General features: G+C 38.7%; 1 protein-coding gene across 5 annotated transcripts in view; it reads right to left on the bottom strand.

Annotated features, from left to right (window-relative positions):
* The window catches only part of LOC128988015 (DNA topoisomerase 2-binding protein 1-like), a 172,123-nt gene that overhangs the window by 32,517 nt on the left and 115,414 nt on the right, over window positions 1-24,192 (bottom strand). For all 5 annotated transcript variants that reach the window (XM_054409186.1, XM_054409183.1, XM_054409182.1 and 2 more), the window contains 3 exons: window positions 22,116-22,172; window positions 16,815-16,862; window positions 14,662-14,766 (listed from right to left, as the gene is read on the bottom strand). In XM_054409186.1, the coding sequence (XP_054265161.1) occupies window positions 14,662-14,766; window positions 16,815-16,862; window positions 22,116-22,172 (210 nt within the window). The remainder of the gene's footprint in view (window positions 1-14,661; window positions 14,767-16,814; window positions 16,863-22,115; window positions 22,173-24,192) is intronic.

Genomic DNA, 24,192 nt, shown 5'->3' with positions numbered 1-24,192 from the left:
TCGCTATTTTATTACTACTCTCTCACTGTCGAGTCCTCTGACTCAAAAATCTGCCTCTAACTATTCTTTTCTCAACTTTATCTTCATTTCCCTATCTAATCATCCCAAGTCAAGGTGGAACAGCATACGCCGAGGACTGCATGGTCAAGGGGGAGCTTGGCCACAAGTATGCGGACTCTGGATACCAGGCGACCTCCAGTTTTAAGCAGCCTTCTCCGGGTAAGCGGGGCTCTGCCCGGGGTGACCCACATTTCCCTAGCTACTCGTGGGACCAACATGGAGAATAATTTAAACCGGGAAACCAACAAAAAAGAAGAAGTAAGTATGGAGGTAGAGGAGGGGACAACTCCCCAACGGATGGAGACATCTGAGGCGGCCACAGGGTCCCAAGATGTCATCCCCCGAGAACCTAGCACTCCCGCCCAGGAGGTGCCCGCACCTCAGGGAGGGGATGCAATGACACTATCGGAGGAGGAAGGCCTCCTCAATGAAGACGACTCCGAAACTGTCAAGGAGTTAGAGGTAGAAGCTGGAAAGCTCAAGCTTACATCAAGGAAACCTTGGCGAAAGATGTGCGGTTCCAGAACGAAGAGATTCCTCTGGCTTGTAAGGAGGGGAGTTCCAAGGCAGGAAGCCTATAAGCAGAGCCTCGAGCCACTAGGGAGGAATGAAAATAAAGGGGAGACCAGCAGTAGGCCAAAAAGACCTAGGCAGGACACAACTACCCCTGAAGAAGCCCGTATGAGGAAAAACAGGAAGAAAGAGAGCTCAGCAGGGGCAACGCCTACTACCCAGGAGGCAACCAGTCAACCCCACAAACTCTCTTATAAACAGGCGACAGAGGGGATCAGAATTGGAGTCATCCACTCCGACTACCCCGAGGTCCTGCTTACAAGTGAACAGATGGATGCACTTCAGGAGATCATCTTGACTCTCGTCTGGAGTGAGGCTCCAGAGGAAGGCCTTCGGCCTAGATTCAACGCAGTCTACAGCAGGCAGGGCTACATGGTTCTGGTCTGCGCAAATGAGGAGACGGCTACCTGGATAAGAACTAAAGGCGAAAGGATAAGCCTTGAGGGGGGGATAACCGTGAAGGTCGTGTCTGAGGGAGACATTCCCAAGGCAAAAGTCCTAACGGTCTACTTCCCGAACAGTAGCCAGTACTCGACCCAGCACATCCTGTGGGCACTCAACAGGCAAAACGAAGACCTGCCGGCAGAGACTTGGAGGGCTCTGAGCAGAGTGGAAGTCGAAGGAAATGCAGTGATTTTGGTCCTGTCCATCGACCCAAAGACGGCTGCCAGGATCACTAGGGACCGTCCATTGATTGTGGCCTACAGATTCGGTGTAGTCACGCTCAAGCTGAGGGGCAAAGGTCCGGAGGAGGGAGCTGTTAAATCAGCTCCGGCACCTCGGCCTGAGCCCCCCTCGTCCACCATAACATCAAACGCTGAAGGGGAGGCCACCGTCACTCCAGCGCAGCCAACAACCGCTCCGCCAGCGCAGTCACCAAATGCTCCGCCAGTGCAACCACCAACTGCCACCCTGGGTGCAAGGAAAAAGACACCACCCTCAACAACCACTTCCACGGTGAGGTCAGTGGAGTCAAGGAGGGGCGAAGAAAGGAGAAGCCAAGACTCCCAGCACTTCCCTATCTTCGACAGGAGAAACTCCCGGGAAAGGAGAGAGGAGAGGCACAGGGGGCCCTCAACTACAAGAAGGGAGCAGTACCGGCCAAGGAGCAGCAACCCTAGACAAGGGGACAGAAGGGAGTCCCATCACCGTGACAGGAGGGGTAAGAGTGACCCCTCAGACAGGAAACGGGAATGAATTCCCGATTCATACAGGCCAACCTCCATCATGCCAAAGGTGCTTCAGCAGCCCTGGGCAGGAGGTTTGCCACCGAAGGGCTCGATTTTGCCCTCCTTCAAGAACCCTCGGTAAGATGAGGAACAATTCGAGGTCTTCCAACCCAGGTGGGTAAGCTGGTATACGATAGGGGATCTGCTAACCCTAGGGCCTGCATCCTCATGAACCCTAACAACGTATGCTTAGCTGTTACAGAATTCATCAGCCGTGACTTGGTAACAATCCAAGTCGATTTCGACTCCACTGCAGGGAGGCAAAAAGCTCTAGTTGCCTCAGCCTACTTCCCCAACCCAGGAGAAACTTGTCCTCCGGGGGCGGTGGTGCAGTTGGTGGAGTATGCTAGAAGCAAGAGGATTTCCCTAATCCTCGGCTGTGACGCAAACGCTCACCATACCATCTGGGGGAGTTCGGACACTAATGAAAGAGGTAAGGATCTCCTGGAATTTATATTTAAGGTTGACTTACAGATAGAAAATATAGGTAATGTACCAACCTTCAGAAATAGAATAAGAGAGGAAATTTTGGACCTCACCCTATCGTTAAACCTTGGTCACCTGGAAACAAAAGGATGGCACGTCTCTGATGAAGCCTCTCTATCTGACCACTGCCATATCAGGTTTGACTTGGTAGCAAGCGTCAAAAGCGTTCTGACTTATAGGGCTCCTAAAACAACAGACTGGGTGGGATATAAGGAATCCCTCAGGGATGAAGTTGAAGAAAAGGTGATCCAACTCATGACCATTGACGGCCTTGACATGAAGGCAGAACAGTTAAACAGGTCAATGCTAAATGCCTTTGAGGAAAATTGCCCTCTCAAAACCAAAAGGACAACAAGAAATGTGCCCTGGTGGAATGAGAAGCTAAACAAGATGAGATGTAAACTCCGTAAACTCTTTAACACCACCAAAAGAACTAGGGATTGGGCTAACTACTCAAGAGCCCTAACGGAGTACAACTCAGAGATAAGGAAAAGCAAAAGGAAGTCCTGGAGGCAGTTCTGTGAGGGGATTCAAAACCTACCAGAAGAAGCTAGACTGCAAAAACCCCTTCAGAGAGATGTGCCTAACCCGCTCGGTACATTAAAACGGGAGGATGGGAGTCACACAATAGGAATGGAGGAGACTCTTGAAGTCCTTATGAACACCCACTTCCCAGGGAACACCCCACTAGGCAACTCAACAGGACAACACTTGATACCCTGGAATAGGAAATCACCTAGAGACATTGCTTTGGCTAGAAGATTTTCGAGTAAGCTGTTCAAGCCGGAGGTCGTGAAGTGGGCTGTCGATTCATTCAGCCCTTTCAAGTCTCCAGGCGGGGACGGAATATTCCCAGCTCTCATCCAAGAAGGACAAGAGGTCCTTTTAAATCATATGATAGCTCTGTTCAGGGGCAGCTTTGCCCTAGGTTACATCCCAATTTGTTGGAGGAAATCAAGGGTGGCGTTTCTGCTGAAAAAAGGTAGAGACCAGGCCCAGCCTAAATCCTACAGGCCAATTTGCCTGTCGTCTTTCATGCTAAAGACTAGGGGTCTGCGGGTCCCCGATTTTTTCGGGTCGGGTCGGGCCAGCGGAAGGCCCGAGAGACCGGGTCGGGTCGGGTCAGAGATTTGTTTGGGCCAAGATCGGGTCGGGCAAAAAAAAATAATTATTAGGCTATTTTTAAAGTTATAATAAGTAATTTTCAAAGAAAAACTCTTATATACATTATTACAGAGGAATTAAAATGTTAAAATTAGAATTAAATATTAAGTTTGCTCACGTTTAAGAACAAAGACACAACAGAGCAATTATTGCCATACTGTCACTAGCCAGAGCCAGTCGTCTACTGACAAAACAAAAGCCAAAACAAAAGCCGTGACGCAACAGTGCAAAGAAAACGAAGTCAAAAGAAAGACTATTTATCCAGAGGTACCAGTTTAATTATTTATTGTTTATTACATACCTAGTTTAAATTATATTTTAGTATTTTATTTACATAATAAATTATAAACAAAAGAAATATCTGATATAGTGTACAGATCTGTATCTTGTTCTTTTATTTTCCTATTGTCCTTTTTGCCATTCAGTAACAAAACAAAACAACACTTCTGATTGTCTGGTTCGGCATTTTATGGTCACCATTTAATTTTTTTTTTAAAGTATCAAGTATCAACAAGTCTACAAAGAGGTTAGGCCTAAATATTTTATAATTTTATGAAAGTTTTCATCAGTAAAATTATTTTTTTCTTAAGTTAGATTGAGTTTCAAAAAATATATTTCTAAGATCCAATACAATATTTACAAGACACAAACTACCATGAATTAATTTCTTTGGAAATTATCTGTAACAGTTTTATATTTTTGAATAAAGAAAATATATCTTTTTGTCTCTACTTCCTTGTTTTGTTACTTGTATTTTGTCAGCAATTGGAACAACCGGGTGGTGTAATAGGGGTGGGGGAGGGGGAGGGTCTATGACCTTGAGTGTCCCCGGGCCTGGCTCGGGTTGTGTAAGATGGCAGGGAGGGGAGGGGGAGGGTCTGTAACCTTGAGTGTCCCCGGGCCCAGCTGTGAGAGTGATTCATGGTTTTTTGTTTACATTCTACTACCCTTCCTTCCGAGAAAATGACCCTACAGTTTCAAAAACATTGACTTACAGTATAAAAACATTGAGTTGTGTTGCTAATTAGGGCACTATAATGTCTCTGCTGTCTGCTTATGTTGCCAAATTAGCATTTAACTTTCTTTTCTCTTGATTTAATATAATTTTCTATATATTAAGAGTTCCTTTTCGGGTACCTAATAATTGTGATATTGTTTGACTTGAGTTTATGGATTTTTAATTCTTTTCATTTATTAGCTAAAATCAGTTGTTTTAGGATTTTAATCTCTTGCAATACCTATAACTGTGCCTATAACTGTGTATCTATAACTGTGTATGACATGATATGCAATTTTTACAGTCTTTACTATAACTATACCATAAACAATGTATGTGTGTTATTTATTGTTTTAGAGTTTTATAGTAAATTAGTTTACACAATATCTTTTCTTCAATGAGTTCTCCACTTGTCATGTTGCTTAGTCTATTACTATTTTAGGCCCTATATAAAATAATTCCTATGTAAAGCTGTAGGCATACTAATACCAATAATAGATAATTCTTTATTTATGATGATGTAACTAATAATGCTATTGTAAGTGTGAGAGGAGGTTAGGAGGCAGGGAATGAATGATTCATATTGCATGGTGGAAACATAGAATTTTTATTTTCTTCTTGCTTGCAGTCTTGAAGCCACAGGCCCTAAACTTGTGATAAGGTTAATTGATTTGTTTATGATCCATTTATATTAAGTTCCATTACAAACTTGTTGTAATATAGCTGTTTAGATATTTCAACAGTTATGAAAATGGGAAAGAATGGCTTGATAAAAAAAATTATTTTCTTCTTTCTTGCAGTTGAGGCAACTCCTAAGCTGTAAATAAGTTATGAACATGAAATAATATACATAAATACAATCTTTTTCCATATGTTATTTTCAAGTAATATTATAAACACAGATAGGAGTTAAAAAAAAAGAAAAAAAATCCGGTAATTAATAATTTTTGGCCCGACCCGATTTTGGCCCGAAACCCGAGGACCAAAATTATTGGCCCGACCCGACCCGACCCGAACCAAAAAAGTCTGACCCGCAGACCCCTACTAAAGACTATGGAAAAAGTGATAAACCGCCACATTAGGGATGCATATTTAGTTATCAACCCCCTAAGTGCGAGCCAACATGCGTTCATGAAGGGCAAATCTACAACGACGGCCCTAAGCACCCTAGTGGCAAAGATCGAGGAAACCCTAGAACACCAGGAAATTATGGCAGGGGTCTTCATGGACATACAGGGTGCCTTTGACAACGTGAGTTACAAATCTATAGAGGCTGCAGTCAGAAGCAGGGGCATCTCCCCCGACGTAGCAGCTTGGTTAAATGCCCTGCTCAAGAGCAGGGTGGTGACGGCAGAATTGGGAGGCTACTCGACAGCTATCATTGCTCGACAGGGTTGCCCTCAAGGAGGGGTTATCTCACCCCTGCTGTGGGCTCTTGTGGTGGATGATCTACTGAGAGAGGCTGACAGGAGAGACATAGACCTCCAAGCCTTTGCAGACGACCTAGTGCTGACTGTTAGAGGCAAACACGCAGCCACAGTGAACAACCTTACCCAGACAGCCGTTAGCTTCATTGAGGGGTGGTGCTCCAAAGAGGGGCTCACAATTAACCCTGACAAAACAGAGCTAATCTCCTTTACGAGAAGGAGAACTAACCTAACAGCCCCAAAAATTCAGGGGAAAAGTGTAAAACTTGTGAAGGAAACAAAATACCTTGGAGTTTACCTCGACCAGAAACTGACCTGGAGCAGGCACTTTGACTATGTACTCGCAAAAGGTACAGGTGCTTTTGGTGCTTGCAGAAGAACCTTTGGCAAGAAATGGGGACTCAGTCCCAAACTCACACATTGGACCTATGAAGCCATAGTCAAACCAATGGTTACATATGCAGCCTTAGTATGGTGGCCTAAGGCAGAGCAGACAGCAGCTGGCAGGAAACTGCAGCAGCTGCAAAGGCTAGCGTGCTCGGGTATCTGTGGGACCATGAAATCCTGACCCACAGCTGCAATGGAGGCAATACTCGACATGCTCCCACTAGGGCTGGAAGTTAAGAAATGCGCAGCCATATCTGCACTTAAAATGGGCAGCAGAGGTGAGCTGAATCTACAGAGGCAGTCTGGCCACCTGTCCATCCTGAGGGGATTCCCAAGCATGGACATGGAACTAGGCACACCAGACCTCATGACAAAGGAATACGACTTCGAGATTCCTTACCAAGTTGCAATAGGGGGAAGAGACAACTGGCAACAGTGCAACTTCAGCAATGACAGAGCATGCTTGGTCTATTACACCGATGGAAGTCGGAAGGATGAGGGATCAGGGCTGGGAGTGTATGGTAACAAAACCAAAATATCTCTGGCCTTGGGCAGAACAACAACAGTTTTTCAATCAGAGGTCCTGGCGATTGAGTGCTGTGCTAATAATATTATTAGCAAGAATCTAAGAAAGGGTAAAATCCTTATTCTCTCTGACAGCCAGGCAGCATTGAAGGCGCTGGGGTCATGTGTGACACAGTCACGAACAGTAAAAGGGTGTAAAAACACCCTCAAAAAGTTAGCAGAGCGAAACCAAGTCAAATTGTCTTGGGTTCCTGGACATTCGGGGCATGAGGGGAACGAAAAAGCCGATGCATTGGCCAGGAAGGGTGCGGAAGACCAACTGTCAGGACCAGAACCCTACTGTGGTACCCCCATAAGCTCAGGAGTAGCCAAAGTCCAAGACTGGGTCAAGGTTCAAAAGGCTCTGGCCTGGATGAACCACCCAGGTATGAGGACGTCCAAATTACTAATCGACCCCACTGATAAAGGCTGGAAAGACTTGCTGAGCCTTAAGAAAGGGGACATTAGTCTGCTAGTAGGAGTGTTAACAGGGCACGGTCCTATCAGGAAACATCTCAGGACCATAGGGAGGTCACAAACAGACCTCTGCAGGTTCTGTGAGAACGAGGTAGAAACCTCAGAACACTTATGGCTGGACTGTCCAGCGTTGGCCCATAGAAGGCTTATATCTCTGGGGAGGTTATTCCTGGAACCAACAGAGATAAGGAAGCTGGGTGTCTTTCAGCTCCTGGGCTACTTGAGGAGCCTAGGGCTGTCAGAATGAATTAAAGGGTGCTACAAAAGGTCTCCAGGCCGAAGTAGCCAGGGGTATGCCATTACTCCAGCCCCCACAAAAAAAAAAAAAAAAAAAAGGTGTACTAACTCGTAAATTTACAGAACATAATTTTAAAACTTTTGAAATGGCTTTAAAGAATGCACATTATGGTATTAACACACCAAATGTAGATACTAACTACAACAACTAAGACTAACACGTTGACTGCTAACGCCGACTTCAGTCGGCGTCGCTAGCACTTCAATGTGGCGCACTCCGACAAAAGTCGGCACCAGACCAACAGAAATATATTGAGTCAGTGTGAGCTTAGCCTCAGACGGAGACGTTATAATCGTTGCCAGCCTGCCAGCTTAGAATGCGAGCTTTACTTTGGTGTAGGTTGGTACTAAAATTTCCCGTAAAATCCTGTCTGGCAATGCTTTTGTCCCGGTGTCGGGGATTTTTTCTCTTCAACCCACATTACAAAGACACTGGATACGGATCCGTGCAGTGCTGCTACCTTTGGGTGTTCCAGTGAACTACATCCACTCTCGGGGTAACGCAACACAGTCACCACTGCTCTTTTGTGATTCGTCAGACTGAAATATTTGAATGCCAATTGCGTTCGCTGATTCGGTTGCGTGCCGGGGTTTCGCCCGCCACTGGGGAGCGCCTGTACGTTGTTTTCAGCAGTCATCGTGTTAATACATTTCTAAATTTATTTAATGAGGTTTTTCCAAAAACAGTTAATTAAAGTATAAATAAAAAACAAAAAATAAAAATTTGATTACTTTAGGATTCAAAATTTCAGCAGAAAATAAAAGAAAATTGCACCAGGAATCTAAATGGAATAGAAACCCACAATTTTTAACTTACTACAACAATTACAGGAAAACTTTCAAAAAAGTGGTTGCATTAGCTAAATTAAAGGCAAATTATGATTTTATTAATAGGTCCAAAAATCAAAGTAAAGCATCTTGGTCGGTCGTAAAACAAGAAATTGCATTAAATAGAAAAAACTCTGACACACCCGTCGAGATCCAATTGAATGATGGAAAAGACCAATATGGCAGTGCATTTGCAATAGCAAATAAATTTAACAATTTTTTTATTAATGTTTTACAAATTGCTAACCAAATGACAGATAAAAATAAATCCATTCAGCTACTAAACAATAGTCAACATTTAATTAGAGTGCAAAATTCTGCTTTACAATTTAAATTTAGGAAAATTTCAGTTCAGGATCTAAGAAAAGTTTTCACCCGTCTTAGCAATACTAAAGCTTTAGGTTGGGATGAAATTCCCCTCTTTGTTATTAGTAGAGTTTTTAAACTTATTGAACAACCTCTATGCAGACTAGTGAATCAGTACCTGAAGGAAGGAATTTTCCCAGAAAAACTCAAATATGCAGAGGAGATAAAACCTCTTTTTAAAAAGGGTGATGTTAACAATCCTTCTGACTACCGACCAGTTGCTCTTTTGCCTTGTTTTTCCAAAGTTTTTGAAAAAATTGTGAAAAATCAACTTACAGATTATTTAGAACAAAATGATTTACTAAATCCATCTTAGTTTGGTTTCCGCTCAAAATCCAGTACTGAAAAGGCTATTACCAGGATGATTAACTGCATTACGGAGGCCTTGGACGGGTCGCAGCGCACAATAGGTGTGCTATGGGACCTGTCCAAGGCTTTTGACTGTGTTGATCATGATATATTGCTAGAAAAATTAAGCAGACATGGAATAAAAAATGTGGAATTAAAATGGTTCATTTCATATTTAAAAAGTCGTAAACAAAGAATTATTTTACAGAAATGCCAAACTAAATATAAGTCAGAATGGGGTTATACACCCTACGGAGTTCCTCAAGGTTCCATTCTTGGACCTTGTTTATTTTTAATCTTTGTAAATGATTTATGTAATGTTACAAATATGCATACTTTTCAATATGCAGATGATACTGCTTTAATCTGCACTTAACAAAAAACATTGGATTTTAAACAAGACTTAATTACTAATGAGTTTCAACTCCTTGGGGACTGGTTCACAGGGCGATTTTAAACAAGACTTAATTACTAATGAGTTTCAACTCCTTGGGGACTGGTTCACAGCAAATGGTCTATCTATGAATTTGTCAAAGACACAACTACTTCTCAAAACTCGGTCAATTACCTGGGAATTGATATAGATTGGCAACTTAATTGGCAAACAAACATTAAGAATCTATCAAAGAGACTCAGATCAGCTATACTTGTTCTTCGGGTAATTCGACATACTACAAATTTAGACACACAATTAGCAGTATATCACGCTTATTTTTCTTCCATCATTAATTACGGTTTAACAGTATGGGGTTCTTCTAGTAATGCCGAAAAAGTTTTTATCCTCTAGAAAAGAGCAGTTAGAGTCTTAGCCAAAGTGTCTTGAATTACTCACAGTAAAGAATTTTTCATTCAGTTTAAAATTCTTACTTTATATAGTTCTTATATCTTTAAACTGGCTTTAATGGTTAAAAGTGGTTTTGACACATTCATGGAAGATCAACATGAACATCCTCATAACACTAGATTTAAAAACAATACAAAACCAGTTCAACACAGACTTAAAGTATTCCATTTATCTCCTCAGTACATGGGTCAAAAAATATATAACAAATTACCTTCTTCAATTAGGGACACTGATTCATTCCCTAAATTCAAAAAGAAGTTAAAAAACTTTCTTTTGGAGAAGGGCTTCTTCTCATTGGAGGAATATATGGAAGCTGTGTAGATGTTAAGGTTCAGCATATGAAATTTATTTTAGTAATAGTTTTAGTATAGAGACTATAAATTATTGTAACAATGACGAATCACCTGTCTGAATATGATGTTATGTGATTATTGGAAAATAAATAAAAAATAAAATAAATAAACATTTGGTAAGGTTAAAAATAGTTATGAGTCATTACCAAAATTGACCAACTCTCAATACCGATATAGATTCCAGAAAAATCAATTATTGATTCCGATACAATTTTTTTAGTTTTGCCAAATTTTTTAACTGGAATGGCTATACTACACAAACCCCTATCTTTATGTCCTTCCATTAAGTATGTTTGAATAAATGGGGTGTTTTCAAGTAAAGACAAATTTATGTAGTAATGAAACATTCTAACTAGTAGATGTGTGTGAGCCTTCGTTTTTCAATTGAGCCGAGCTTTTTTCTATCATGAATTTAATTGATCACAAATAATAAGTTAATCAGGTCTAGTCAAAAACATTTTTATCAAATGGAATCTAATGTTAAGATGTTGGGTAATTTTTTAGTATCCTAGATAAAAGGATCAAACAAGGAACTCATTTTATTTTCTACAAAAGGCTAATTTACTTAAAATAGGCGCTGTCATAGACAAAGAATACAAGTGAATGTTAAAATCCCAATAATAAATAAAACAACTTAATTTGGATAAGTGGTTGAATAACTATGGAAAATTTTGTTTTTCTGATCACCAGATCCCCTAAATTATATCTGAAACAGTTGGTCAGGATTGGTCCATATTCAAATAACAGTTCTTTCTTAATCTATTTGAAAACCAGTGAATCAGACACCAAGTCTGAGGAGGTTAAATTAGCACAGTTGCTTAATGTAGCTGAAGCATTATCAATCGTCCAAACTTTTAATCTAGTGGAAATAGGTAAACTAAAGTTGAAAAATGTATCAGCCACATTTGATACCATTTTACACCAAAAACTAATGTAGTGTACCAACAATTCTTATTTTTTTAAAGGGTACAGATGGAAGGGGAACCATTTTTTAACAGAACTGAAAAAAATAGCTAGTTACTGTGAGTTTAATGAGCAAGAAGATAGTCTAATTAGAGAAAGGCTAGTATTATGCATCAGGGATGAGTTTTTTTCAGGAGCAACTCTTAATAGACGGCTGAGTACAGGGCAGAGTTGTGGGAACTGAGGAATTCACCGATTACTCCCGCTTAATCGGGTTCCTATCGCTTAGCACGAATGCACCGATAGTTATACAGTTTAATATGCATTCAATTTTAATCCATTAAATCCATCAATGGAGTAAATAGATACAGCTTTTAAGCTTTAGAATCATACTTTTAGCCCAATTTATATGGACATGTTTGAAAAGCTCCAAGTAATATACCTTATAATACAAGTAATATACATTTATACAATAACGTTAACTAATTATTGGTGAATTTTATAGTTATAAAATATTCAGAAATCATGTTCAGTATGAACAAATTACCATTTTATTTTTGTACTTTTTTTGACTTAAAGTATAAATAATTTAACAGACTGCTTGAATTTCCGGTAAAAACTTAACGTTAATAAGTCAACAAATAAAGTAAGATATAAAGGTAGAGTAAAATACTCAAGTAAGGGGTATGGATTTTTACTCACAAAAAGATCATGGAATCAGTTTGTGTACCATCCACATTGGGAAATGCTGACTCATGTGGTACAGTAGAGACCCGATAGTCCGAAATGGTTGGGATTTCGGATTACTAAATATTTAGGATTAAAACTTTTTTTAAATATTGTTGTCCTAGGACGTTGGGAACGAGTCCGGGATTGTTTTTTACATTACTTTAGGCTAGACCTAGGGGTTGCGGCATTATGAATTAGATTAAGTCTATTGGTGATTTGGCGGGATTGGAATCCGGGACAAAAATGAAAAATGTTTACTAAAAAATTACAAAATATTTACTAAAATACTCTATACAACAAGTCGTTACACGCAGTTTCGGCTTTTCCCAATGGGTGACAGCACGTACTGGGTCATAACTTTTTGTGTCTAAAATTAGGGGTCTGCGGTGCACCGAAAAAGTCGGTACGGTACGGTACAAGCTTAATTACCGTCATCGGTTCGGTACAGCATTTTACACGGTACAAATTCGGTTCGGTACAGCCTAATTATAATAATAAATTACTTTCAGTTTACTATCATAGTCAACGACAGTTGGTTCCTAGCATATAAAAGTCTTATCAGATGTTTGTTTACGATCTTCATAATTTATTACTAGGGTGATGATGCAATAAAAACCCCATTAGCAGTTCCAAACCATTAACATATTCAATTTGCCGCTGGCCATTGCGTACTGCCATAAAACTGTTTATGGCTACATATTAAACTTGTAACTAATCTACAATCTTATTTTATAAGTTAAAATATTTGTTATAGATATTTTATCTTTCTATTGACAACCACAAGCATAGTTGTTGTTGTTTGCATAATTTTTGTTTTCGTTATTCAAGCCTACTCGGTCTCAAATTATGTCATTACATGTTCTGTATCTTGTCTTATATTGTTAGATGTGGCTGTTTAAGGCTTAAAATGTTTTTTAGTTTCCTGTATTTTTGTGTTGTGTTGAAGGTACTTTATGCAATCTAAATCTTATGAACTAGATAGTGATTTTGCTACCCTCATTGTAACCTAATCAATTTATATATAGGCCCTCCTAAATAATTAGGTTCTGGCCGGGTCTTTTGATTCTTTGGAAGAGCTTTAAAATATACTAAGAAAATTGGATTGAGCCTAAGATAAACTAATGATTGATTTGATTGATATTGTGGATGTTAACTTTGTAAATGAAAAGACAATAATCTTACTCTGTGATAATCCAAATTTTAGTTTCAGAAAAAAAAACTTTTCAAGAGTTGTATCCATCTTATAACTAGTTTTGAAGCTGATACAAAAATATGCTCTTTGCCATTACTTCATCATAACCTTTAGTGAACAGCAACTACACTGTCATCATACTGCATGCTTTTAGGCCTATATGTTTTAAAATTTTTTTTAAACAACTAGACATTGTGTTGGTTGGAAATAATATACCAGTTGTGTTAAATTATCTTGTCAATAAATGTTTCAAACATGTTTGCTCCTAAAAACTCTTATCATATTTTTAAAACCACTTTTATCATGGCTATTCAAAGTATCTCAGATGAAGTATCTCAGTGTTATTCAAAGTATCTCAGAGTAAAATAGGTAAAGCCTTTATCTTAACTGTGATTTTTCTTGACACAATCCTCGTAGTAGTAAAAGGTTTTGTTTTAATTTTAGTTTCAGCAAAAAACTTTTCAAGAGTTGTATCCATCTTATAACTGTGGTTATAAGATGGATACATTTTGTATAATATAATGTGTGGTACAGTAATTGTTGTTAGAAAACCATGAATGTAGGCAATTTTCATAGCTATGTCAATGTATTAAAGTTACAAATAATGGTTTAAATACAGTTCTGAGCAGAAAACCGCAAAAATACGGGTAGCCGCGTACCGGACCGATTTTGTACCGAGAACCGAGGTACAAAATATTGTACCGTACCGAACCGTACCGACCTTAAATTTTCTGTACCGCAGACTCCTAAAAAATAAACTGCATTAATGTCATCACACTACGGTGCTAGTAGTTTTGACTTTCCCCAATAAGTGACAGCACATACTGGTAAAAAAAAATTAAAAAAAATTATTTGTTGGTTTTGGATTAAGCGGACTTTTGGATTACTGAAGTTCGGATTATCGGGACTCCACTGTACCAAAAAAATAAAAATGTCATTCAGAATTTATTCAAGTGAGGCTTTTGATGTTAGCAGTGCTTGTTGGTTGGGGAACCAGGGATGCTGTGTGGCCACGTGAATCAGAATCAGTATCATGAATCGGCACATCCATAATTAATTAAAAAACATGTTATCAATATTGAGAGTTTATTTTTCAGACATCTATATCGAGAATCGATAAATTTGGATATCGACAGAACACTAGTTTTAGTTTTGTTTTAAGGTATAATAAAATAAGCTATTCAGTGCTAATAAAGCAAAAAAGGAGGGGAGACACAATTTTACACCACATTCAATAGTTTTATGAAATCTTTGATTATTTTATTTGCGATACAACATAACTATCGTCAGAGGTTTTCAGTGGCTGCATTGTGACATGACCTTATGATATCACATCCAACAAACTATCAAGAATGTGAAGTCAGTGTTTTAGTGTACATATTTTTCGTAAATGGGTATTTTTTTAAGATAAAGACAATATGTGATGAGTATGATTACCTTTTTCTTGTTTGATGATGGAGTACCATTTGAAACTTTGAAGTCACAGACAGATGGTGAGGACCAACCAGCTGCAGCACTCAGTGAAGTGTTGCTATCAATGTTCTGAAACACAAGACAAATAGTAACTCACAGAAGAAGGCCGAGTGCGAAAGAATAAAGATTTTCTATTTATGTTTTAGCCCAATATTCTCTTATGTATTATGTAGTGTAGATCATTGGAGTGTATTATGTAATAAATTTGGTTTAATATAGCTTAACTTAATTTTGTATTAAATTATGTTATCATATTGTATTTATATGCAGTAGATAAATGAATTGAATTGAATAGAAATTTCCACTATGCTATGGCTTAACAATAAATATTCTAAACCCTACACACAGAGAGTTCATGAACGTAAACCACAAGAGGTTTCTTGTAACAGCAAGTCGAAGTATTAAATTAATATTGTTCTTACAAGCATCATAAAGATAACATTTCCAAGAAACAATAACATGTTGGTTACAAAGGTTCACTTATCTTAAAATTAGGGGTCTACGGAACAGAAAATTGAAGGTCGGTACGGTTAGGTATGGTACATTGTTAAGTACATAGGTTCTCGGTACAAAATTGGTACGGTAATTTTGAAGTTTTTTTCTCAGGATTGTATTTAAACCATAATTTTTTTATTTTGATACATTGCCATTACTATGAAGATGGATAGAAGCCAATATTCATGGTATTTTATGTTAAATTACTACGCATTATTAAAAGGAAGTTAAATTTATAAGGTGTAATTTTTTGCAGCAAAAAAGTGTTCATGTAAACTTTATACTTTTTTTAAAATAAAGAGGTCAGCGGCTTGTTTTAACCTTACATTTGCAAGTACACATAGACTATTTGACCGTGCTTGGAACGTATCCAGCAAAGGAAGGGGTGAACCGGTACAGTATGAAGATGAACTATACTGATAACATGTTTCCGGCTGTGACCAGGATCCGTACTCATGACATCACTGCCTTGGGCCCCAAGTCCTTGACAATACCGACTGAGCCACCGACTCACCTAAATCTGTTACTCTGTTACTCTGTTATTCCACTAATGACAATTATAACGAATGGTTATGACAAATGAGACACTCCTTCCTAAGTACTATCATAGACAAATAGAATAAATAGAGACTGTCAAAGGAAAGGAAGGTTCCAGCGCCCACCGCTAGGAGTGCCTTGTAGTGACGGAGCACACCGCTGCAGGCAAAGAGCGCAGGAGCCGTATGCTACCAGCAGACGCTGCAGCGGTGTGCACCGTAACTACATGGCACTCCTAGCGGTGGGCGCCAGAACTTAAGCTAACCGCAGCACTGCTGACGGTCTATGTTTACTCTATTTGTCTATGGTACTATAAAGTGAACCATAGGCAGCTGTGTTTTGTGTTATTACCTACAAATTGATAGTGACCCTGTCTCTTATTGTAATTAATGCATAGCAATCATGTAAATCCATTGTTCAATCTCGCTTGTCTCATTAGTTTTAACGTTTGACTTTGGAAGAATTCTTTGACTAAGATGGTTAATAAAAAGTAATTAATTATAAGGCTCTACTGAACCAAATTTTAACCCTGTAAAATCACAGAAAACATACTACTATAACCCAGAATGCCAACCGCATAGTAAGAAGCGTTAAGTACTTTGAGAGAGCTTTGCCTGTCAATTCGTAGGCAGCGCCACCAGCGTTGCTATGCTGAGTGCATAGCAACGCTAGTGGCGCTGCCTATGAACTGACAGGCAAAGCTCTCTAAAAGTACTTGATTTATACTATGCGGTTGGCATTCTGGGTTTTAGTAGTATGTTTTCTGTGGTAAAATGCAGTAACCGAACCAATGGCGGTAACTAAGCCAGAACCATACGTTACCGACTTTTAAAGTGCACCGCAGACCCCTACAAGAAATAAACTTAACGAACAAACATTTCATATGAATTCGAATTAGGCGGAACCTATTATGTCCAAGTAATAAATCAACAGAAACATACAAAGTAAGGCAATGATGCTGGTAGTTGTATAAATTTACATATTGTATACATGATTCAAACAAAGTGCATTTTAGACTATAACAATATATTTTTAGTTTAAGATTAAATTAATATTATAATATTATCATGGTTTGATCAAATTACCTTTTTGCATTGCACAGCAGATGTTCTTGGAGTAGTTGTTTCTCTGGTCTGAAAAGATATAGAAAAATCACTTAACATTTTTAAGTTTAAGATTTACGCTATGGAATGGCATTTAAATTAAAGTTTTAAAACATCAAATTAATGATAATATCCTTCCAGTATTATTAGTCATTGCAAAATTCAATTCAATATTTCTTTATTCATTAAAGCACTAAAGTACATGAATAGTGTCATTCTCTTACATGTTGTTTTTACAATGTTCTTACATTCTGTAAATAATTACAAAGTTCTTAAAATCTAACACACAAAAATTACACAAATTGAAAATTTTTTAAAATCCATATTTTTTAGCCCCTGAGCTGATCTTGTGACTAAATTAATAAATAGAATTACCTTCGTCAATCAGCTCATTGTAGTATAGTATTTACATTGTTATGTATAAAATAGGAATAAAAATAATGAAGTGCCGCGAGATAAAAAGTATGTATGTGTGGAATATTCCCATTCATTAAAAAATGTATTGGACAAAGAATTAAAGGGACACGGTGTAGAGTTAACTTTTAGGACAAATAACAAGACTATAAACAAACTTAATGTTACGAGAAAGGTTATTGATAAGGGTGACAAGTCAGGGGTATACAGAATTAAATGTGCTAGTTATCCTAGTGTTTATGTTGGAAAAACGGGGCACACTTTTAAAACTAGATATAAGGAGCATCATCCGAAACCGAAAGCGGACAAACAAAAGTCAACATTTGCCCAACTTCTTATGGACAATAATCACGACCAAAATGACCACAAGACTGGTTTGGAAATCCTTCATACATGTACAAAAGGCAATAAATTTGACACCCTGGAAGAATTTGAAATTTACAAAACACAAATAAAAAATGACAATAGCGAACTTATTTTAAATGATAAACTACAATTCAAGTCACACATAATTTTCAATAGAATTTTAAACCATTATTCAAGGAAGGATTCAAGACCAAGAGGGCAAAGTACAAATGATAATGCCGCCGCTGAGACGACACCGCAAGATTGACTCCAGTCAGCTACTTGCTCGAGTGCGGATATGTGTATTCAACAGGCCTGTTTAGTTAAAATCCCCCATTTATGTTTATATATGTGCAGTGGCGGCTCTAGGACCTTGTCAAGGGGGGGGGCTCCGGGAGGTTTGGGGGGTGTGGAGCATCCCCCTATAGAAGAGGGTGGTCCGCTTTAAAATTTTACATTTTTAAAGCCGTTTGGTGACTTTCTAAAGCAATTTTTAACGCCTAAAACTGTGTCCAATAATAGTCCAAAAACTCCCATTTCACCTGTTGTTTGTCATGAGCAAGTAGACATAAGTAGAGTAGAGAAGTATGTTTTTTAAATAGTTTTTACCAATTTATTTAATAGGTCTAGATCAGATTTATTATCCTAATAGAACTAGGCCTATATTAAATGTGAATAGCTTAATTCATAACTAAATTCATAACTAAACTCAAAACATAACAATTAATCCTCTATTGTGGTTTCTATTTTATAATTTAACTTGCACTTTTTAAACCTAGTTTTAATTTTTACTGCTCAATTTCGGAATTTTAGGAGAGGGGTTTGGCCCTCTAATCCCCTCCCCTGCCTACGGCCTTATAAAACGGGTCTACACTGTATTGAAAATATAACTAACAATTAATAATTTAATAGTAAAAAATCCACGGCAATAAGGAGTAGATAACCAAACGGTAAGGCCTGACAATAATTGAATGTTTAGATAAACATCCACCAATTTGATTCTCAACCGGTACACATTCCTCTAAATGAATTAAACGTTTACTTTTCTTCTTGCAGTCAAAATACCAACCAGCATCAAGTTGACAGTTACTTAAATGAACTAGTTAACTCTCCTACCCCACACCTGAGATATCCTGAGTTTAATTTTAAACCAGTTATTCAGTCCGATGTTTAGATGGCTATCCGCAGAATCCGAAGCAATGCTGTCGGTTCTGATGGTATCCCTATTCGTTTCATCAAAGACATCCTCTATGCCATCCTTCCAATTATCACGTTCATTTTTAATGCATCTTTAAGGCACCATTCTTTCCCTTCTTCTTGGAAGTCTGCCATTATCCGTCCCCTAAAAAAGATCTCAGCCCCAACCTTGGTTGGGGATTTCAGGCCGATAAGTATTTTGCCCGCTCTATCTAAAGGCCTAGAAAGAATCGTTCACTGTCAAATCACTGAATTCATCACAGAAAACAACATTTTATCTGACTATCAATCTGGTTTTAGGACAGCACACAGTACAGAGACAGCACTCCTTCGAGTGACTGAAGACATAAAACTTGCTATGGAGCGTCGACAAGGAACGATTCTAACTCTATTTGATTTTTCTAAAGCATTTGACTGTGTTAATCATGACCTGCTGGTTCAGAAATTACGGGCCATAGGGTTTTCCCAGAATTCTCTTAAATGGCTGAGATCTTATCTGTCAGATAGGCAGCAATGTGTGGAGATTGGTGACACGAGATCAGACTGGGTGACTGTTACATGCGGTGTGCCTCAAGGGTCAATCCTTGGGCCTCTGCTCTTCGTACTGTACGTCAATGACATAAACTCGACCTTGGTCAACTGTAAACACCACATGTACGCTGACGACTTACAAATCTATGACCATTTTACTGCAAACAACGAAAACGACTGTGTCAGAAGGATCAATGAAGATGTCAACCGAATTGTTACTTGGACTGAGAATCATGGACTGAGACTAAATCACGAAAAGACGAAACCGATTGTCATTAGCCATTCTCGACTTCGACCTTCAATTGACTTAGACTCCATAAACCCAATCACAGTTAATGGCAAAGCACTTCCATACTACGACAATGTCAAGAATCTTGGTATATCTTTCAACTCTTCACTTACTTGGGACATAGCAGTTACGGACACACGAAAAAAGGTTTTTGCCTCCATACATTCATTGAAAAGATTACAGAATTTTTTACCACAACACACTAAACTACATTTGATCAAATCACTTGTACTACCCCACTTCAGTTACTGCAACTCATTGATCAATGACTTGACTGCGACTCAGGCGGGTATGCTCCAGCGGTCACAGAATTATTGTTTGAGATTTGTCTATGGTCTGCGACGTATGGAGCATATCACGCCATACTACCTTGAGGCACACATCCTGAAATTAAATGATCAAAGATTCATTAAAATTTTGTCATTGGTTTTTTCAATTTTGAAAACAGGCTCCCCAAAATATTTCAAATCCGATTTAAAATTTGTGTCTCAGGGTAGTTCACGAATGTCTCGTTATTCTTCGATTACATTGCGTATACCTCATCATGTGACCACAGCTTATGGCAGGGCTTTTGTTGTTACCGCTTGTCGTCTGTGGAACGGCCTACCCCTACATATTAAGACCCTTGAAAAACGTTCCCAGTTTGTGGCGGCACTGAAAAAGCTCTATTTTGAGAAGATGGTCTCGGCTGGCGTGTCCTAGGGCTACTGTTACCTTGCGCGTTTGCTGAAGCGTGTATGCGAGAGTGTGTGAATGTGTTTTTCTATTTGTTAAATTTTTATGTTTTTTTTAGATATGTAGGTACTTGAATTGTTAAATATTTTATGTTTAATTAGATTAAGTTATCCCTATGTTACATTATTTATGTTATATTTTTAATGTCAGGTTAAGTGTAAGAAAGGGCCATGTGGCCCTAACTTTGCCTGAAAAAATAAAGGATTTTTCATTTCATTTCCACGGCAATAACGAATAGAAAACCAAACCATGAGGGTAAGACTAATTTTTTCAAAGAAATTCTGTGGTCAATATTTTTGATCCCTTCATTGATAATCAGGCTAACTTCGTTAGTGACGTTAGCCGTCGACGACAACGAAATGCCGTCGTCCATTATTATTTAGGCCTACAACCCACGGCAAATTTACCTGTAATATTAAGACTAAGAATAAATAACTATAACTAAAATTGTCCGAGTCACTTTACCTATGGTTAGTTTACTTAGTTTTCGGGTTAATTAGGTTAGCCTATACTAAAACTACAGACCCGCTGCCTTCCTTAGGCCTCCATCACTATCACTAAACACTATTTACCACAAAACAACAGGTCGTTTGGCACTAAACTTTAACTGAACTGTGGTCATGGACTTGGAAAGAAGTGAGGTTAGTTTGTGTTTATGGTAGTGACAGTGTGGATGATGGCTCCAGCGCTGCCAACATGGTTCTTCCTATCCTAATCGTGTGTGATGCAGAATTATCCAGCTTAGGGTGGCTGCCCTGATTTATGAATGCGCGCGCAGCTTTGGACTCTGCCCCAGAGTCCCTATTGTAAAGCATTGGAATGACGTCATGGCACCCTCAGCGCTGTTAGGTGTTTCTACCATAAGACTACATGCATTGAGTTTGGGACGGAGGAGGCCGCCGTCCGCAATGCACATTATGAAAGCGACTATCGCAAAACAGCCATTACTGGATTCAAAATTTAAAACTATTTTATTTCATATTATTATCATATTGATTAAAGTACTCGTAAGTAATTGTAATTTAATTTAACTAACGATAGATTATTTTTTTATTACATAAATACAAAAAATATTGATTTCTGTATTGTTGGGAGGGCGGCGTCCGAGAGTCCTTATGGGCTAGCCGCTACTGTATATGTGTAAACTGTCGCATGTGACAGTTTGTGTTTTTGTATATTAACGACGCCACTAAGGCTTAACGTCTGATGATGGCACAAAGATGCTGAAACAGCCGTAACAATGTAAATACTACAATGAGCTGATTGACGAAGGTTGATTCTATTTATTGATTTAGTTAAAAATTTACTTTCCTTCTAGAATTCTACAGTTCATCAAGGGAATACAATACCTTGTTGATGAAAAATATTTTAAGACCCCTCTTAAATCCCACCATGCTTTTTGCAGATTTAATTTCATTTGGAATTTTGTTGTAAAATTTGGAGTCAGTATAACTTGGTTTATTACTGTAAAGTTCTAATCTGTGGCGGTTTAAAGCAATGTTGGTTTTGTTTCTGGTATTGTAATGGGGGTGTTCACCAGTTAACACCAATTGAGAAAATCACACATTAAATCATAATGTGCCGAGGGCCACCCAGCATCCCTCGACTAGTACACGGCAGCCGGGTCAGTGATTAACCGACCACGACACATCTCCTGCATATGTGAACGGTCCCATATACTTCTTCACCCCATTGCTGTTTAAACGACACCCGGCACCCGACAGCCGAGTAGATGTGAAACAAGCCTTTGATTTAAAACCTCCACAACTTACCATTGATGCATTTACTGAAGGTTGGTTTGGTGCACTTTCAGGTTCCTCTTCCATTTCCTGGAAGAAACTTTGTATTAATCTATATATATATATATATAGTAGTGATGGTCGGATCCGGATATCGGACTGCCGGATCTGAGCTAGAACCGACACCCGATCGGATCCACAAAAAACCGGATCTTGGGCTGGATCCGGTTTTAATGGATCCGATTTTTTTTTATACTATTAACACAAAATGGGCGAGATTTTGAGTTCGAGTAGTGTACGGCCTTGGAACTCGAGCTTATCTTTGAACTCGCTAGTTTGGTTTAAAATTGTAAAAAATTAATATTTGTTGAAATGTAACTTGTGTTTACATAAAATGATGGATAATTTGTATTACTGTAGATTCTACAGTCATACAAATATAGAAATAAGCAAGAGGTGGTTGTCCTAACCTAATTTTATAGCTGTCACGACAGAATAGGTCAACTCAAAGCAGTCGCCGGCGACTGAATGGCAATGGTATACTGACTTGACACAGAATAGAATGGCATGATCGGTAGTGATTTTGTTTTAAAGTAGGCCTACTGTTTCACAATAGAAAATTCCACAACTGAACTGTTACGTAAGCAATAAATTTATGTTTATAAAAGTCAGAATAGAAACACTATAAAGGCAAAACAATAGAAGGGAAGGAGGCGTTGTGCAATGACCTCGAAATGAGCAGAATAGTAACATTGAGTAGGGGGTTGGAAGGGGGAGGGGAAGGGAAGGGTGAGACATTTGAGCTATTTAGACTCGACTTTCACCACTTCCCAAATGGCTGGGTACGGGGATTACAATAGCAGGTTTTTTCCTTGCCTGGTTTGACTTTTGTCTTTTTGTGTAGGAGATTTGAATAATCAAAAATATAATTTGAATTGACCACAATTATTTAGCATTGATAATACAATTTGCAAGGGACCAGGAGGAAATAGAACAAAACACTAAAATTAATAGAATAACACACAAAGTAAACTAAAACAAGAAATGAAATACAGAACACGGTGATTTAACACTGTCACTGTACTCAATTTTGTTGTCTAGAAGGGTCGGTGAACTAATCAATAAATAGCCAAAACCAGTTTCCTCCCCCTATTTTCTCTCAGTCTCACCACCACCCCTCCCCCCCTGAGCCGAGAGGCCCAACACTTTGTCCTTGAAACACCCTAGCCTCTGAAACAATAAACCATTAAGGTCCATTTCCTATCCTGCGACTGTTACGACTCTAGTCGGCTGAAATAAATGACTGCTTTAATGCAAAGTAAATGCAACCGTTTCCTATCAAGCGTCTACAGCCGCGCGACTGAAGCGACTCAAGCGCGGCTGTAACGAATTTATAGTTTATACATACGAAGTTTGAGGTGTGTACCTTCATAGATGATTCAAAGTTAATGGAACTGGTTCGTCACCACCCATACGTTCACCCCCAATACTTGAAGAAGATGTCTCTGAATAAGAATACTCTGAAACCGCTATTTTCACCGTACCATGAACAATGGATTAGGTTGTTCATCGTTTTTTACCATGCACATTAATAATTCCTTTTCCTCCCTTTCTCCAAGTAATATATTCGCTGCCAACTGTGCTTATTCCATGACGGTCAGTAGTGCAATTTCACAAGTCAACAAAATAAATAAACAATGAGTAAACAAAACCGGACCCAGTACCGACCCTTGAGGAACCCCAGCAAGGACCTCCTTAAACATAGGTCAAATTTTAAGGAGGTCCTTGCTGGGGTTCCTCAAGGGTCAGTACTGGGTCCGGTTTTGTTTATTCTCTATATTAATGTTTTGCCAAACTCCATACCTTGCAAAACAATTTTATATGCTGACGACACAACCTTCATCTCATCAGCTGACAACTTTTACTCTGCAAACCAAAGTATAGAAAACGCCATTGAATTGGGTAAGCTGTGGTTTGAAAGTAATTTTCTGGGAATAAATCATGATAAAATAGAAAAAATTTGTTTTACTTTGCGTAATCTTGAAGCAGACAATGCAGTTTCTGTCAAACTACTCGGAATATCCATAGACTCTAAACTCACTTGGGAAAT

The sequence above is a fragment of the Macrosteles quadrilineatus genome, unplaced genomic scaffold (assembly GCF_028750875.1).
Source record: "Macrosteles quadrilineatus isolate MER2022 unplaced genomic scaffold, UCM_ALF_1.0 Scaffold_2__2_contigs__length_208266976, whole genome shotgun sequence".
Lineage (NCBI taxonomy): Eukaryota > Metazoa > Arthropoda > Insecta > Hemiptera > Cicadellidae > Macrosteles > Macrosteles quadrilineatus.
Note: the sequence above shows the minus strand (reverse complement) of the source record. Positions and strands in the feature narration are given on the sequence as shown.